The 18,433-nt window shown below is 40.5% G+C and overlaps 1 protein-coding gene across 19 annotated transcripts in view; it reads right to left on the bottom strand.

Moving 5' to 3' along the window:
- Positions 1 to 18,433, bottom strand: part of Rsph10b (radial spoke head 10 homolog B) — a 49,713-nt gene that overhangs the window by 5,465 nt on the left and 25,815 nt on the right. For 11 of the 19 annotated variants that reach the window (XM_040277433.2, XM_040277439.2, XM_040277441.2 and 8 more), the window contains 9 exons: positions 16,067 to 16,256; positions 15,750 to 15,864; positions 14,359 to 14,438; positions 11,480 to 11,628; positions 8,728 to 8,835; positions 8,160 to 8,303; positions 6,218 to 6,343; positions 5,397 to 5,487; positions 2,983 to 3,078 (listed from right to left, as the gene is read on the bottom strand). In XM_040277433.2, coding sequence (XP_040133367.2) covers positions 2,983 to 3,078; positions 5,397 to 5,487; positions 6,218 to 6,343; positions 8,160 to 8,303; positions 8,728 to 8,835; positions 11,480 to 11,628; positions 14,359 to 14,438; positions 15,750 to 15,864; positions 16,067 to 16,256 — 1,099 coding nt within the window. The remainder of the gene's footprint in view (positions 1 to 2,982; positions 3,079 to 5,396; positions 5,488 to 6,217; positions 6,344 to 8,159; positions 8,304 to 8,727; positions 8,836 to 11,479; positions 11,629 to 14,358; positions 14,439 to 15,749; positions 15,865 to 16,066; positions 16,257 to 18,433) is intronic. The other 8 variants (XM_040277427.2, XM_078023695.1, XM_078023694.1 and 5 more) reach the window with 7 other exon arrangements.

Below are 18,433 nucleotides of genomic sequence, written 5' to 3'. Positions count from 1 at the left end.
CTGAGTTCAGTTGATCTAGGTTGTGCCTTGGCTTTCTGTGCCTTGCCTATTTCATTTAGCACATCATCCTCCAGGTTCATCCATATTGTCACCAATGACAGAATTTCCTTTTTAAGGCTGAATAGTATTCCATGTGTATATCAGATTTTACTTATCTACTCATCCATTGATGGACATGTAGGTTGATTCCATATCTTGGCTTTTGTGAACAGTGCTGTGATGGACATGGAAGTGCATGTCTCTTCCAACATCATCATTTCAAATCCTTTATCTATATAGCTCGAGGTGGTATTGTTATGGTTTGAATCTGGAATGTCTCCCAAAGGCTTAATGTGTTGAAGGTTCAGTCCCCAGTGGGCAATGTTCAGAGGGGGCTTATGAGAGCTCTGACCTCATCAATGAGTTAATCCATTGAGGGATTTCTAACTGAGTGGACTAATGGGAAGTAGTGGAAACTGTAGGAGGTAGGGCCTGGTTGGAGGGAGTGGGTCCTTAGGGACTATATCTTTGTCTCCCACCCCTTCTTCCTCCCAGCTGCCATGAAGTGGCCAGAATTCCTGCACCAAGCCTTTCTGCCATGATGTTCTGCCTCACCTCAAGCTTAAGCAATAGAGCCAGCCACCCATAGACCAGAGCCTCTGAAACCATGAGCCAAAGCAAATCTTTCCTCTTGTTGTTGTTCTCAGGTTTTGTCAAGTGACCAAAAGCTAACACAATGTTAATTCTTTTAGCTTTTTTTTTTTTAAGTTGTAGATGGCCATAATACCTTTATTTTATTTTATTTATGTTGTGCTGAGAATCAAACCCAGTGCCTCACAGGAGCTAGGCAAGCGCTCTACCACTGAGCTACACCCCAACCCCTATTTTCAGCTTTTTGAGGAACCTCTATACAGTCTTCTGCAATGGCTAGACATTCCCACCAACATGTACAGAGGCCCCCCCCATCTTGTTTATGTCTCACTTGCTCCCTTTGCCGGATGTCCTTGGGTTTGCTCATTTGCCTGCCTCTCTCTCTCTCTCTCCCCCTGTCCTGCCCTCCCCACAAGGATTTTTTAATTATCCTGAGTCAGGTTTACAGATGTCCTTTGAACATATCAGTCCTGACTTTTCATTTTGAGAAAATGTTCAGGAAGTATAATTTTCATATTTAATCTATTGATTTTGTGTTCTTGTAGGGAGTCCTGTGACACTAGGACTTATTTGCCTACCTTTTATATGTTTTCTTGAAGTCTTAGAATTCTCCTTTTCCCTTTCTATTTCTCTTAATGCAGTCTTTTTGTTTACTTTTTTCCTTCTAGTTTGATCTTTTAAGAATGTTTTTCTTTTATTTCTAAATTTTTTCTTGAGCTGTTTTCTCAACTGAGGTTTTCTAATTCTGATTAGTTATCCTGTCATCTCTTCTATCACATTCTCAATTTATTTGGGCTCATGTTACAATATTTGTGACAGTTTTCATCTCTTTTTCAGGCTTCTTTCAGGCTTTGGTTCTCCGTGGCAGTATTTTTTTTTCTTGTAATAATTTCTTTTCTTGTAATAATTTCATTTTTTTTCTTGTAATAATTTACAAGAAAAAAATGAAATTATTTTTTTTGTAATTTTTTTTGGTAATAATTTCATTTTAGACGAAACCACACCCTATTCTTTTTCTACCTTCAGAAAAGTAGGTATCTAGGGGCTGGGGTTGTGGCTCAGTGGTAGATGCTTGCCTAGCATGTGTGAGGTCCTGGGTTCAATTCTCAGCACCACATACAAATAAATCAAAAATAAAGATCCATCAACAGCTAAAACACACACACACACATACACATATTTTAAAAAGACTATCCTCTTGGGGCTGGGGATGTGGCTCAAGCGGTAGCGTGCTCGCCTGGCATGCGTGCGGTCCAGGTTTCTATCCTCAGCACCACATACAAACAAAGATGTTGTATCCGCCGAAAACTAAAAAATAAATATTAAAAAATTCTCTCTCTCTTTCTCTTTAAAAAAAAAAAAAGCCTATCCTCTCTTGTGGATTTTTTTTTTTTTTTTAAAGAAAGAAAAGTAGGTATCTGAACTTTAGGACTTAGGTGGATGATGCACAACAGTTTTTCTAGCCTCAGGATTCTAGAACTTCCCCTTCTGTTCTTTCAGTGACTTCCCAATTCCTTTTCATTGGATCCTTCTTTGCCCTTCTGCTCCAGGATTCTCAGTTTGAGTTCTACCCAGCACTGTCTCCTCGGGCCCGGGTTTTCCTGAAGGGAGTTTGGGTGGTGAGTTCCTGGGGCTCCGAAGCCCTCACCTGAGCCCTGGAGCTCCCTGGTCCCCTGGAGCACACACATGCTCTCCCCCAGGCGGCTCTGCCAGGCTTACAGAGTTCCTGCTGGGAGATCTGGATCCTCACATTCTCAGGTCTGGAAGATGCTCTGATTGCTTCTGTCTCTTATATCTGTTCTTTTCCTCTTGCATCCATTTTTGCATTCTGAGGACACTCAAGTTGTGTAGCTAGTGATTTATCCCTTTCTCCTCAAATTTTGACTTTCATGTTAATACCTTATCACACCTGGGTTCTATCACAGTACCAAAAAAAAATGCAATTTGATTTTTTTTTAAAATATTTTTTTAGTTGTTGATGGACCTTTATTTTATTTATTGGTATGTGGTGCTGAGAATCAAACCCAGTGCCTCATGCATGCTAGGCAAGCGCGTTACCACTGGGCCACAACCCGAGTCCCACGATTTGATTTTCTTTATAAATTATATAAAATAATGGTGGTCTTCGTTTTTGGTGGATTTTTTTTAATAATTTTTAATTGTTGATGGACCTTTATTTTGTTTACTTATTTATATGTGGTGCTGAGAATCGAACCCAGTGCCTCACACATGCCAGGAAAGTGCTCTACCCCTGAGCCACAACCCCAGCCCCTTTGGTGGATTTTGTTCTTTGATTTTTTGCTTTAAATTTTCAAGTGGCTAGATGATATTTTACATTTAAAATCAACATACCTGGTCCTTTACTAAGAGCATCATCTTCTTCATCAATGTGTGGCAATCCATTATCTTCTTTGACATCTATCACTGCTTCTATATGTATTCCAGGCCCTGCATTTACATCAGACATCACATTTTGGGCTACAATTTAATAAGTTTTATGTTTGTGGAATTATTTTATGGTTCAGGAATCACTTGATATCTTTTGCCAAAATAAATGGGATTTTTCTTTCTTTAGTACCAGGGATTGAACCTGGGGTGCTTAACTACTGAGCCACATACCCAGCCCCCCACCCTTTTTTTTTGGAGATAGGGTCTCACTAATTTGCTGAGGCTGTCTTTGAACTTGTGATCCTCCTCCTTCAGCCTCCTGGGCCACTGGCATGCACCAGTGCCCCCAGCTAAATAGCACTTTTCAAATTAGTCACCTTGAAATTAAAGCCTTCCAGACTAGCTTTGTCAATCATTGTAATGTCCTTAGATGTGTTAGGCACATAAGGAAGATCAGAGAACCCAAAACACAACCCTATGGGCCTTCATAAGATGACTGGGACCACACAGGCAGGGTGGAGTCACAAGAAGAACCTTTGGTGCCACCCTTCAGCCTCAGAGAGGCTATAGTAAACTATTTAGATATCAGGGACAACATATTTGATAACATCTGTCTGTAATCTGCTTAGTCTTAATCACCATTAAGACAAGAGAGCTATGTGCCTCAGGGAATTCTCTCTTCTAGAGAACTATGATTATTCTCAAAAGAGATATCCCACTTTCTACCCTTCTTATCTAGGCTAATTGGTATAATTTCTAATTTCCCCATCCTTTTAAGTGGTGTTGATTTTCTAATCACTTGGCATATTTTAAAATCAGAGAATCATAATTATATGCAGTCCAGGTCAGAACAAGACTGGATATGAAGGAAGATTAATTCTTATGTTTGTTGTCATAGACACCTCCTAGCTGAAAGACAGTAAGTCACAGCCACCTGCATGCAAAAATCAGATGAAATGGGATTTGAGAAAAGATGCCACATGAGTGGAGGGAAAAGTCTTGGCAGCTGACAAAATAGTAGCCATGGGCACAATGGCTAGCAAACAGTAGGTGCTCAATCATTGTTAAAGGAACAACCAGAAAGATCCAGGGCAAGATCAAGGTATAGCTAAAACTAAAAATGAATCACCAGCTAATAACATCATTGGTGAAATACAGTAACAGGTTTCTTTTGTAGTTGTGTTGCTTTCATAGGAACTGTACGTCTTGAGGATAGCTTTGGGGACAGTCATGAGACTGGCTCTCTGCTAGGATGCTGACCCACCACAGGAGAAAAACTGCACAGCCTTGCAGATTAGCCCCAGAGGAGAGGAAAACATGGAGTGAGGGTTGTATAAGGAAGCCAGGGGAAGAGGGTTTCCTGAGAAAGCAGTTCACAGGAGGGCAGGGTTACGGGGCGACAGCGCAAAGTCACTGGTGAGGAAGGGGAGTGTTGGGTGTAGGGAGAGCAAGCACTCATTTGGGATGAGCCACGGGAGACACAGGCCGGCAGGCAGAGAAGCCGGATGCAACCTTTCCTCAGTGAAGGGAGCAGAGAAAGCGAGAGGCTGTGGAGAGCAGGCGGGATGACAGTGATCTCCTTCTCTACATGTTGCAGTGGCTGCCATGCTCATGAGCAAGACCAACTAGAGAGAGAGTGAGTGCCAGGAAGAGACAGTCCCTGCACAACAGGTGCTCCAGGAGGAGGCAGCCCAGGACAGAGCCTTGAAGAAGTCACCATTTGGTGGGTAGCTGACCACAGGAACCTAGGCCAGAGCTGCTGAAAGCACCTGTGAGATGAGGCAGAAAGTCCCCATCAATTGTGCTAAGATCCAGGCCCTGGGGGGTCCTAGTGAGGACAGGGATGAGGTTGGAAGCGATGGGCAGGAAGTGAGGAAGTGCAGTCAGCAGGGGGAGAGCCCAGAGGTGCTTCCCTAGGGAAACCAGAAAGGAGGCCCATGAGAGCAGGCAGGCACACAGACCAGGCCTCAAAAAAACAGGGAAGATGAGACTCTTGAGCAAAAACAGGTGACTGGGGATATAGCCCAGGCAGGGCCCAGGTGAGGCCATCCAGCTGTTTAGTCCTGGTCCTGCTTGGAGAGGGAATGCCCATGGCCCTGGTAGGAGGGCTGGGAGCGGCTTATCAGCCTCCTTATATAAGAGAGAAACTTGTAAAGTTTAGCAGACTGGATGTAACTAATTAGCAGCATTTTATAAGTTTGAAAGTTCTCCAGTTAAGGGCTGGGGGTGTGGCTCAGTGATGGAGTGCTTGCCTCACACATGTGAGGCCCTGGTTTCGATCCTCAGCACCACATAAAAATAAATAAACAAAATAAAGATATTGTGTCCTCTATAACTAAAAATATATTTTTTAAATGTTCTCCAGTTAAAATACTCACCATTCTGGGATAAGAAGGCCAGCCCTTTTCCTGAAGGTTTAAAATTCATTTTGGAACATTTGTCATCACTTAGAGACTTCTTGATCTTGGGCTTTTCCATTAAAACAACAACAACAAAGTAAAATATTACTTCAGCATCATCATGGACTATAAAACTAGTTTTCTACATCATAATTAATTATAAAATTCCTAATAAGGCCATTCTCAGCTAAATTTGACCTTTTTTGGAGGGTGGAGATACCAGGGATTGAATGCAGGGGCACTCAACCACTGAGCCCCATCCTAGCTCTATTTTATATTTTATTTAGAGACAGGGTCTCACTGAGTTGCTTAGCTCCTCACTTTTGCTGAGGCGAGCTTTGAATTTGCAATCCTCCTGCCTCAACCTCATCAGTGTGAAGAAGGCTTGTGGTGATAGACGCACATTCTGGGGACAGGCTGCACGGTACAAACCCAGTTCCACCACTTAGACCTCATCAGTATGAAGAAGGCTTGTGGTGATAGACGCACATTCTGGGGACAGGCTGCACGGTACAAACCCAGTTCCACCATTCACTGGTTACGAGATCATGGACATAATCTTTCAGTGCCACAGTCCTCTCCGGGAGGTAAGAGGACCTTAAGGTCATTTGGGGCATTAAGTGAGCTGACACCTGGGAAGTGCTTGGCATCTGGCAAGGCCCCCATAAGCATGAGCTGCTGCCATTTGCTTGCTAGAATCTCCCTTTCCTCATCAGCAGGTGAGTGCTTGTAAGACAGGTGTTCTGTCCACTGCCAGCCACAGCTGTGTCAATGTGACATGGTGGGCTGTAAATACAAACCTCTGATTTCCTTAATCTCATATCAGGGAAGAATCCTAACTTGCTTGAAGATGACTTGGTGTTGCTAAAGGTAACGACGTCAGACTCATGGCTCGTGACTACACTTGGACTCCTGTTGTGGATGCTCTAAGCAAGGACAAGCACAGAGGGTTTCCAGCTTCCAGGGAGATACGTGCACACACATTCACATGTGTTTTTCTAACAAGGTATAACTGGCTTTCCTCCCCCACTAGGCAACCACTGTTTTGCTTTCTGTCACTACACATTGCTTTGTACTTTACAGAATTTTATATAAATGTCATCACACAGTGTCCATCCTTTTTGCCTGGATTCTTTCACCCAGCATAAATTATTTTGAGATTCATCTGTGTTGTTATTTTCTCACTGAGTCATGCCCCACTGGTCTGGATATAAAAATGTCTTTAGCTAGGTGGGCAATCTGAAGATTTTTGACTATTGAACTTGTTTTATGGCCACCTATTAGGTGTGAGGCAGTATCTTACTGTAGTTTTGACTGGGATTTCACTAATGATTAGCAACGTTGATCATCTTTTCATGTGTTTATTGGCTTTTTTTTTTTTTTTTTTGGTAGCAGGGATTGAAGCCAGGGATGCTTAACCACTAAGCCACATCCCCAGCCTTTTAAAATTTTATTTATTTTTTTGTTTTTGAGACAGGACCTTGTTAAGTTGCTAAGGATGGCTTTGAACTTGCAATCCTCCTGCCTTAGTTTCCTGAGCCACTGGGATTACAGGTGTGCACCACTCACCTGGCTATTTGTATACCTTCTGTGGAGAAATGCATATTCAAGTTCTCTGCCCCCTTTTTTTTTTAACTGGTGGGTTTTATTGCTGTTGTTGTTTTTGCTATCGAGTTTTAGAAGTTTTCTGTATATTTCATATGTGTTGTAACCTTTTTTTTAAGTTGTAGATGGACACAATACCTTTATCTTATTTATTTATTTTTATGTGGTGCTGAGGATGAAACCCTGTGCCTCGCACATGCTAGGCAAGTGCTCCATCCCTGAGCCACAACCCCAGCCCCTGTGTTGTAACCCCTTAGAGGATATATGGCTTGTAAATACTGTCATCCCTTACCCATAGGCTAATAATGTCTGATGCACAGAATTTTTCAATGTACACAGTTTATAGGTTTTTATTTTTTAAGCAATCTAATAGTAGTGACCTTTGATACACCATTTGTCCTTTCATTTCATTCTGCATTTATGATTTCTTGCAGAGTAGATCTCATCATTACTTACCCACCTCAACTTTTGCTTATCTGTGAATTTCTTAATTTCTTACTCACTTTTAAAGCGAGTGACATAAGAATTTTGGTTGGCAGATTTTTATTTTAATGTTTTGAATATATCAGCCCACTGTCTTCTGGCCTCCAACTATCCTCGGGGACCTGTTTAGCATCTTTTGTGTACTCATATTTTTATGTCCCTTGATACCTTTGCTCTGGCACAAGCTTTCTGCTCTTTTAAACACTACATACACATGACTGATAATGACATCATATTTCCCAATGTTATCTAATCAGTATGCATGCTGGCTTCCATTATGATACTTTCACTGCTGTGGCGAGGAGTCTCCTTCCTTGACCATTTCCAGGAAATACATTTTCCCTAACTTAAAAAAGCAAAACAAAGCAATATACACCTTTCAAAACGTGAAAAGGCATAAATTTTAAGTTTTAAATTATTTCCTAGAAAGGTTCAAATGCCCAAGATAGTTTTATTTTTTGATTTTTTTTTAGTTGTAGATGGACACAATACCTTTATTATATTTATTTATTTTTATGTGATGCTAAGGATTGAACCCAGTGCCTCACACATGCTAGGCAAGCCACAGCCCAGTCCCCCAAGATAGTTTTGATGGAGGTTTAGCCATTCCAGAATAAAACCATTCCTTGTTTGTAAATTCTAAGATTATGTTACCTGACTCATTACCATTTGAATACTTCCAATTTTGTTTCCAAACAGATCATCATATTGAGCATGTAAACAGGATTTATTCATTTGGTCAGGAACATAGCTGACTGCAAAGCATAAGAGAGCTTCAAAGAATTCCAGGAAAACCAGCTGAAACAGAAGAAAACATAGGGATGTCACTCATTCTGACACACCTAGAAGCAGACCAGAGATTGATTTGGGTGTTCATTTCTTATTCATTTTTCTGACATTGAAATATCATTCTTTCTAATATTAATCTCTATTATTCTAACAATCAAAAATGTATATGTGGGTTGGGATTGTGGCTCATAGGTAGGGCATTCGCCTGCCATGAGTAAGGAACTGGGTTCGATCCCCAGCACCACATAAAAATAAAATAAACATATTGTGTCCACCTATAACTAAAAAAATAAATATTAAAAAAATGTATATGTATATGTATATACACACAGACACACAGTTTCATATATTTGGGTTCAGATTCTTTCAATCAGATCTTGGTTCTTGGTGTCCAAGGCAGAACAAGCACCATTTGTGACACATCTTTACAAACCTCAAGTTCTAAGTTGCTGTCGACCCCATCATGTATGAAAGGATTGTCCTCTGCTATTACTGCCACAAATTTGGTTGCAGTTAATTCTTTATTTATCATCCTAAAGTCCTATAAAAGCAAAAACCAACCACATCATAACTGTGCATAATTAATTATAAACACGTATATATTTTAATGTAATGCACATCCTAGTGTTATATAACACTTTAAGAAAATATGCCAGAAATCAATATCTTAAAAACTATCATTGTGAAATGCATTCTGGACTACCATTAGTATTTGCCTCTCTACCCCTTTTCTAATCTCTCTAAAACAACAAAGTATGATTTTTTCACCCAGACACAGGAGAGACAAAATGGAAGTTTAAAATATCAACATGTTCCATGGGCTGGGCGAGCTGAGCTGCTGGCCCTGGCAAACAAGGCAAAGGCGCTCAGGGCGGGAGAGGCCAGTGTGCAGCTTGGGAAAGAGAGGTGCCACAGCAGCCCAGCTCAGGAAGTCGAGTGTGGCTGGTCCCCTCTCTACACTGAAGGTTTTCTCTCCATAAAAACTGGATCAGAGAGAATTTGGGCAGAAAACACTTGGCTTCCCTCGAGTCACAGTGCTTTGCTGAAAAGATAGATTAAATGAAATGGGTCTTGATAAGGCCCTTCTCCCACACCCAGTTCTGCCCTTCACTCTGTCCTAAGGCCTGTGATAATCAGGCATCTGTGTCCCACGCAGGAGTCAGGAGACATCTTTTGGAAAACCCCAAGAGAAAAGCTCCATCAGCACTCACAGTTTGCAGCAAGGCAGGTTCCTGGCTGATCCCTCTACAGTGAAACCTATTCTTTGACAAATGCCACCTAATAGCTTTAGAGCGCTGCAGTCTTACATGTGTGTGACAGCCAAGGTTCACGACACATCTGAGGGAAAGGCTTACTGTAAACACCAAGGAACCAAACCAGACAGACAAAAAACAACATTTGGAGGGAACAGAGGTATTCTGTAAGAACAGAGAAAAACCATTAAGCCTCCCCTCTTCAAATCATGTCTTCAGTGGGATAAGAGATATTATGTCCATATTAAAATAAAAAACCCTGAATTGCTAGAATACTAATTCATTATTCTGAAAATTTACCAAGGAAAAAAATCAACCATTTCTCCCTCCCTTCCTGTATGGATTATATCTCAAGAGTACTCAATCAATAAAGTAAGTTCTTGAAGACTCACAGCTAATGAATGTACAAGAAATGACAGATTTGGAAAATTGCCATTGTATAGTCTCTTGTGAACTAATGGACATTAGTAATGACCACTGGGGGCTGCAAAGCCCCTAGACAGGGTTTATGGGAAACATAATAGACAATCACGCTGACACTGTATGACCCAATGATCAATCACAGCATCACTACAAGGAATCACTCTTGATGGGATGTAACAGGAAGGACACATACCACCTGTGGCTTGGTCACAAAATAAAAACCTGAATCTCATCAATCCCCTAATCCAGCCACTATCATGAGAGTGTGGGGAAAAGAAGAAGATGTCAGATGCCACCTCTAAGAGCCACACCATTCTCTTCAGAGACAGTCCACAGTACCTTTGCCAGGAGTATGAACCCTTGCTTGCCGCTCTGTGAGTCCTGATGAACCCATGCTTGCCGCTCTGTGAGTCCCCCCTCTGAAATCCTTCATGTGGGAGCATGAGGGCAGATGGCTGCAGATCCCCATGGATCACCTGGGAATCACTTGAGCCCCATTGTCACTTGGGTCCCATGGAACCCCCTCTACCACAAAAACCAGGATGTCTGACTTAGTCTGCAGGGACAGATGACCAAGTTTCTTCAATAATAAATGACCATGAAGAAAGGGGAAGGTAGACAAACAGGTATATAATATTCTAGCCCCCAAATCATATACCCTTAAAAATTATTTTCCTACAATAAGACACTAATTGTCAGTTTTTCATAATGCATAGCACTTTAAAAATGTTAAGTACTCTATCATTAGTGTTCAATTTTCCCATCATTTGCATTCTCAAAATTTCAAGTATCGTGGAACAAAACTACCATTAGTATAAGAACATTGCATAAATAAAGTCTCACTTTTTTTCAAATTAACTTTTAAAAATCACTTTTCTGATGAGTATTCTTTTTTTTTCTTTTTGAGACAGGACTCGCTGTTGCCCACACTGCTTCCACCTCCCAAGTACCTGGGACCACAGGCCATGGCATGGCGCCCCACATGAACAAGTCCTCCTCCTGTCTTCCTTGAAAGGCAGGACTGCTGGAGTAAAGGTGCTGTCACCCAGGCCGTTCCCTCCCTTCACCTGTGGCACCGTCCCTGTATCTGGGCTTCCCACCATCACAGACCCTTTATATGACTCTCTTCTGCCAAAGGGGACTCAGTAAACATTCAGTGACCATGAAAATCCATTCCAAATCTTTACTTCATTACATATCACACCTAGAATACCTTTTCTTTAATTAATATAAAAATACCTATTAATAGAAAACCAACTTCAGAGACTTTATTTTTCCTTGTGGTACTGGGGATTTAACTCAGAGGCACTCTATCACTGAGCTATATTCCCAGCCCTTTTTAAATTTTTATTTTATTTTTATTAGACAGGGTCTTGCTGAGGTGCCCACAGTGGCCCTGAATTTGTGACCTCCTGCCTGAGCCTCCCAAGTCGCTGGGATTTACAGTGGTGTGCTACCATGCCAGGACCAGTTAAAGCCAATTTCAAACCTATGTGGTATTAAACTTACTCTCAACATCCAGAGGAAGTGTCTCATCTTCATTGTAAGCTCATTGGGTGGAGCTACATTTGGTGTGCAATAAGCTATGTAAATCTCCCAGCACTTATCAATGTAATTCATTGAGTAGAGTGTCCTCTGTTGCTCACTGAACAAAGTGCCTAAATAGAACATTCCGAAAATGATTATAGAATTAAATTGTGAAGAAATGATAGCAAATGTAATCCTATTTTTCTTTTTTTTTTTATACTGGGGATTATACCCAGGGACACTTTACCACTGAGCTACATCTCCAGCCCTTTATATATATTTTTTTTATGTTTTTTTTTTATTGGTTGTTCACAACATTACAAAGCTCTTGACATATCATATTTCATACATTAGATTGAAGTGGGTTATGAACTCCCAATTTTACCCCAAATGCAGATTGCAGAATCACGTCGGTTACACATCCACAATTTTACATAATGCCCAATTAGTAATTGTTGTATTCTGCTATCCCCTACTATCCCCCCTCCCCTCCCCTCCCATCTTCTCTCTCTACCCCATCTACTGTAATTCATTACTCTCCTTGTTTATTTTCCCATTCCCCTCACAACCTCTTATATGTAATTTTGTATAGCAATGAGGGTCTCCCTTCATTTCCATGCAATTTCCCTTTTCTCTCCCTTTCCCTCCCATCTCATGACTCTGTTAAATGTTAGTCTTTTTTTCCTGCTTTTCCTCCTTGCTCTGTTCATAGTTGCTCTCATTATATCAAAGAAGACATTTGGTATTTGTTTTTTAGGGATTGACTAGCTTCACTAAGCATAATCTGCTCTAGTGCCATCCATTTCCCTGCAAATTCTATGATTTTGTCATTTTTTATTGCTGCATAGTACTCCATTGTGTATAGATGCCACATTTTTTTTATCCATTCATCTATTGAAGGGCATCTGGGTTGGTTCCACAGTCTAGCTATTGTGAATTGTGCTGCTGTGAGCATCGATGTGGCAGCATCCCTGTAGCATGCTCTTTTAAGGTCTTCAGGGAATAGTCCGAGAAGGGCAATAGCAGGGTCAAATGGTGGTTCCATTCCCAGCTTTCCCAGGAATCTCCAAACTGCTTTCCAAATTGGCCGCACCAATTTGCAGTCCCACCAGCAATGTACAAGAGTACCCTTTTCTCCACATCCTCGCCAGCACTTGTTGTTGTTTGACTTCATAGTGGCTGCCAATCTTACTGGAGTGAGATGGTATCTTAGGGTGGTTTTGATTTGCATTTCTCTGACTGCTAGCGATGGTGAGCATTTTTTCATGTACTTGTTGATTGATTGTATGTCCTCCTCTGAGAAGTGTCTGTTCAGATCCTTGGCCCATTTGTTGATTGGGTTATTTGTTATCTTATTGTCTAATTTTTTGAGTTCTTTGTATACTCTGGATATTAGGGCTCTATCTGAAGTGTGAGGAGTAAAAATTTGTTCCCAGGATGTAGGCTCCCTATTTACCTCTCTTATTGTTTCTCTTGCTGAGAAAAAACTTTTTAGTTTAAGTAAGTCCCATTTGTTGATTCTTGTTATTAACTCTTGTGCTATGGGTGTCCTCTTAAGGAATTTGGAGCCCGACCCCACAATATGTAGATCGGAGCCAACTTTTTCTTCTATCAGACGCAGAGTCTCTGATTTGATATCAAGCTCCTTGATCCATTTAGAGTTAACTTTTGTGCATGGCGAGAGGAAGGGATTCAGTTTCATTTTTTTGCATATGGATTTCCAGTTTTCCCAACACCATTTGTTGAAGATGCTATCCTTCCTCCATTGCATGCTTTTAGCTCCTTTATCAAATATAAGATAGTTGTAACTTTGTGGATTAGTCTCTGTGTCCTCTATTCTATACCATTGGTCCACTCGCCTGTTCTGGTTCCAGTACCATGCTGTTTTTGTCACTATTGCTCTGTAATATAGTTTGAAATCTGGTATCGCTGTACCGCCTGATTCACACTTCCTGCTTAAAATTGCTTTTGCTATTCTGGGTCTTTTATTTTTCCATATGAATTTCATGATTGCTTTATCTATTTCTACAAGAAATGCCATTGGGATTTTGATTGGCATTGCATTAAACCTATAGAGAACTTTTGGTAATATAGCCATTTTGATAATGTTAGTTCTGCCTATCCATGAACAGGGTATATTTTTCCATCTTCTAAGATCTTCTTCTACTTCTCTTTTTAGGGTTCTGTAGTTTTCATTGTATAAATCTTTTACTTCTTTTGTTAGGTTGATTCCCAAGTATTTTATTTTTTTGGAGGATATTGTGAATGGAGTGTTTTTCCTCATTTCCATTTCAGAAGTTTTGTCGCTGATATACAGAAATGCCTTTTGATTTATGCGTGTTGATTTTATATCCTGCCACTTTGCTGAATTCATTTATTAGTTCTAGTAGTTTCTTTGTAGACCCTTTTGGGTCTTCTAAGTATAGAATCATGTCATCTGCAAATAGTGATAATTTAAGTTCTTCTTTTCCTATTTTTATGCCTTTAATTTCTTTTGTCTGTCTAATTGCTCTGGCCAGTGTTTCGAGAACTATATTGAATAGAAGTGGTGATAGAGGGCATCCCTGTCTTGTTCCAGATTTTAGAGGGAATGCCTTCAACTTTTGTCCATTCAGAATGATGCTAGCCTGAGGCTTAGCATAGATAGCTTTTACAATGTCAAGGTACGTTCCTGTTATCCCTAGTTTTTCAAGTGTTTTGAACCCTTTATATTTTTTTTGAGATAAGGTCTCACTAAATTGCCCAGGCTGAACTCAAACTAAACTTTTGATCTTTGAGATCCTCCTGCCTCAGCCTCCTAAATTGCTGAGATTATAAGTATGCAACAGTACCTAGCCTGATCCTATTATTCTTATATTTACCTTTTACTTGGCAGGCATTTGGATGGATATTCTCAGTCATCAGTTTTGTGAAACACAAAAAGAGCGATGGACTTCTGCTTCTGTGATTAAAAATACCATAATTAGGCCTGAGGTTGTGACTCAGCTGTAGAGCATTTGCCTAGCATGTGCATAGTCCTTGGTTTGATCCTTAGCACCACATAAAAAATAAATAAATAAAATAAAGGTATTGTGTCCAACTACAACTAAAAAATAAATATTAAAAAAATACCATAATTACTCCTTGCCCCAGACGCTAGAACTTAATTCTTTTCTGGATTGTGGGAAAGATTTAATACTTCTAAAAAATACAGTATAAATAGAAAGGAGAGAAGGGGAAATGCAAGTTTCAGTGGAAAAACTTGCCTGATGCCATTTAATCTGTGAGCCAGGTTAGCATCACTAGTAACAAGACACACCAACATCACACACTGCCTGTATGACATGATAGGAAGGGCAGTTCACTGCCACAGTGTTCTTCACCCAAATCCACTCTGCTGTGTAATCAAGAGAAGATATCAGATGCCAACCAAAACCATGGGACATTTTACCAAATAACTGACCAGCATTTCTTAAAATGTAAAGGTTATGAAAGACAAAGAGTCCAAGAAAGTGTCATAGATTTCTATAGAAGAGTCTGAGAAGACATGACAACAAAATGAACTGTGGGATCTAGGATTAGATCCTGGAACAGAAACAATAGAGGGGAAAAACTGGGGAAATCCTACTAGTATCTAGGGTCACTTGACCACCGAGCCACATCCTAGCCTTATGTTGTATTTTATTTAGAGACACAGTCTCACTGAGTTGCTCGGTGCCTCACCATTGCTGAGGCTGGCTTTGAACTCGAGATCTTCCTGCCTCAGCCTCCAGAGCCACTGGGATTACAGCTGTGCACCATCGCACCCAGTGATTCCTTACTTTTGATAAATGCATCATAACTACATAAGAGTCACCAGTAGGGGAATTTGAGTGAAGGATACACGGGAGCTCTACACACTACTCAACAACTCTGAAAACCTAAAATTATTTTTTAAGATAAAAAGTTAAAATATATATATATTAGTATCACTTTTGCTCTAAGACAGACAGGAAATTATGACCTAAGAAGTAAGAGTTAGTTGTGATTATTTCTGAATAGAATTCCAAGAGCTATTTGCAATATTAAACAACTCAGCTATGAAGGGTTTTCAAAGTCTAATCTAATATGTTATGGCTTTGTGGGTGATATTTGTGGAAAAATTTTGGTCCTAGTCCTGCATTTCAAAAATATGTAAAAACACTGATTAACAGAGACAAGAGGACAGCACTATAATTACAGCACAGGTGGGCTCCGAGTCAGCCCCTCACAGGGATCCAAGAGTGGTACTTACTGAAAGTCTTTGTGATAAATGTGGTAAGCCAAGCGCAGCAGATAGTTCAAGAATGTTCTCAAAAGTATTGTTCTAAATGGAGAATGAATTTCTTCAACTGGTATATCACTGTTGGCTAAAATTTAAAAATTGGAAAGGATGTGTAACATATTCTAGAACCTTGAGCATTGAGAGCACTGAGATCAAGGACATAGGTTAATTTCTGGAACTCCTTTCCCGACTTTTTCCTTCCCTACTCTCTCAACATTTCTGAACTCGTTTGCAAGTGGCAGTGTGATACACTGTCCTCTAAACCCAAAGAAGTAAAGGATACTCACCACTTAATATCCTGTCCATATCAGCAAGAGTTATATTGTGGTGATGAAATTTGCAATCTTTTAGAAATCTCCAGAAGTGAAGCTTTGTCATCAGAAATGTATTATCCAGAGAGTGATCACATCCTAGACTACTGTAGAAGCTATAGATTCTTCTTAATTCTGTAATGTTTCTTAAGACAGCGAATTCTACCTGAAAAAAGTCAGCCATGTATCTTAATCCTGCTTCATAGGAGGAACAGTAAAAGACAAAGCACCTGTTTTCTAAATCAAATGAGGACAGTACATGTAAAGAAAGCAGGTACTTCTTACCTGGGGGAGCTCAATGTTTTATTCTGCCTGTCATCCCCAGTCAATAAAATACCATTTCTAACAGTAAAAAAATTTGGAAAATGAAGTTCCTTTCACACTGCAATGTGATGGCATCCTGTCTCAATGGAAGCAATAAAATTCTATTGTCATCATCCCTCCTGAACATAGATGCAAAAATCCTTGTGACAAAATAATTGAATCCATATGTAAAACAAATAATACATCAACACCAAGTGGAGTTTATGCTGGCTGGGGGTGCACAGCTGGTTTGGACATTTGAAAAAACAATCAACAAAATTCACCATATTGGTACATTAAATAAGAAAAGCTTCATGATCATACCAGTTGATGCATTTGACAGAATGAACATCCATTCATGATAAAACCAGCAGCAACTTAGGAATAGAAGGGAACTCCTTAACCTGATAAACAGCATGTACCAAAGACATCTAGCTAACACAGTTAGGGATAAAGATATGCACTAAGCAATGTCCATGCTGATTGCTGTACTAACCTCTCTCTGTCCCCAGTTCACCTTTTAGTATTTTCCCAGGCCTCCGATGCCCTTATGCTGTCCTGAACTCCCCATCCACACAGCCTGACAGCCTGTATAGTGTCCCCCTCTTCAAAACCAGTTAGCCTGTGTCTCTCCCTCTTAAACATTCAGAGAATGTGAAGAATAGCATTTGGGGTCCCCAAGGAGAACCAAAAGCCCCCACCTGGATGGTGCATCAGGCATTGGTTACTCTTGCCATTAACTCATGCTTTTTGAGATTCAATTCAATGCACAACACAGAATTTGTCTTCATGAAGCTTAAAATCGAGTAATAAACGCAAGACAGGCACCTTAAGTAATAAGGAGGTATCACTGAGAGAACCGAACCAAGGTGAAGAGAAATCCTAAAGCAGCAGCTCCTTGGAGGAGGGTGCACTTGAACTGAACCTGGGAGAACGGAAAGAGCAGTAGAATTTCACAGAGCAGGCACCCCAAGGAGAGGCCGGGCCTGGAACAGACAGTGGCTGGGGTGGGGGGCTCCAGGAACACCAGGAGGGCTTGCAGTGAAGCAGTTATCCCCTTCTGCCCAGCCCATCCTGTGCAAAATGGGACAACCCCAGATCTGCCCAGAGGCTGCTGGGAGGATTCAGTGAATTGAAGGCATTTGGGACCGTGCCCAGAGCCAAGTGCGACTCTGCAGCAGCAAACCAGTGTTCTGTGGGTCATGGTGAGGAGGAGAGGACTGACAGAGGCAGGCTGGAAAGGGGTTGATGTCAGATCATGTGACAAAGGCAACCATTTGAGGGAGAACTGGTAGCTCAAAGGCTCAGAGGACCACGGCCTATTTGCTTTAGCTTGTTCTGGTCGAAAATAGAATAATCCAGAACCTCTACTCAGATATCCACCTTTTGACAGAATACCAATAATAGATAATAAACACATATACTTGTGAAGAAAATCTTAAACCCAAATTGAGAGAGATTCTAAAAAATAAGCAGTCCTCTTGAAAGGTCTCAAGATCATGAAGACAATGGAAAATGAAGGAGCTGTCACAGGTTAGAGGGTTAAGGACACAGACAACCCAGTGCAACATGGGGTCAGGTTGAATGCCAGAACAGAAAGAGGACACTAGAAGAAAAACTGGTAAAATTCTGCCCTAGAAGTTGGTAGTGGGGCAACAGTGTTGCTATAAGGCTCATTCCTGGGGTCTTTCCACTGTACCATGGTCATGCACAATGGTACATTAAGGGAAGCTGAGAGGAAAGATATATGGAGATCATAATTTTTTCAACTCTCTATAAGTCTAAAATCAGCTCACAATCAAAAGTAAAAAGTAAGTTATAGAAAATTCACTAAATTTCAATACGACTATCATGAAATATTATAGTATTAAAAATATTTAAATAAAATAAAATACTTGGGAATCAACCTAACAAGAGAGGTGAAAGATTTATATAATGAAAATTACAGAATCCTAAAGAAAGACATAGAAGAAGACCTTAGAAGATGGAGAAATATACCCTGCTCATGGATAGGCAGAACTAACATCATCAAAATGGCGT

Source organism: Ictidomys tridecemlineatus, chromosome 10, assembly GCF_052094955.1.
Source record: "Ictidomys tridecemlineatus isolate mIctTri1 chromosome 10, mIctTri1.hap1, whole genome shotgun sequence".
Lineage (NCBI taxonomy): Eukaryota > Metazoa > Chordata > Mammalia > Rodentia > Sciuridae > Ictidomys > Ictidomys tridecemlineatus.
Note: the sequence above shows the minus strand (reverse complement) of the source record. Positions and strands in the feature narration are given on the sequence as shown.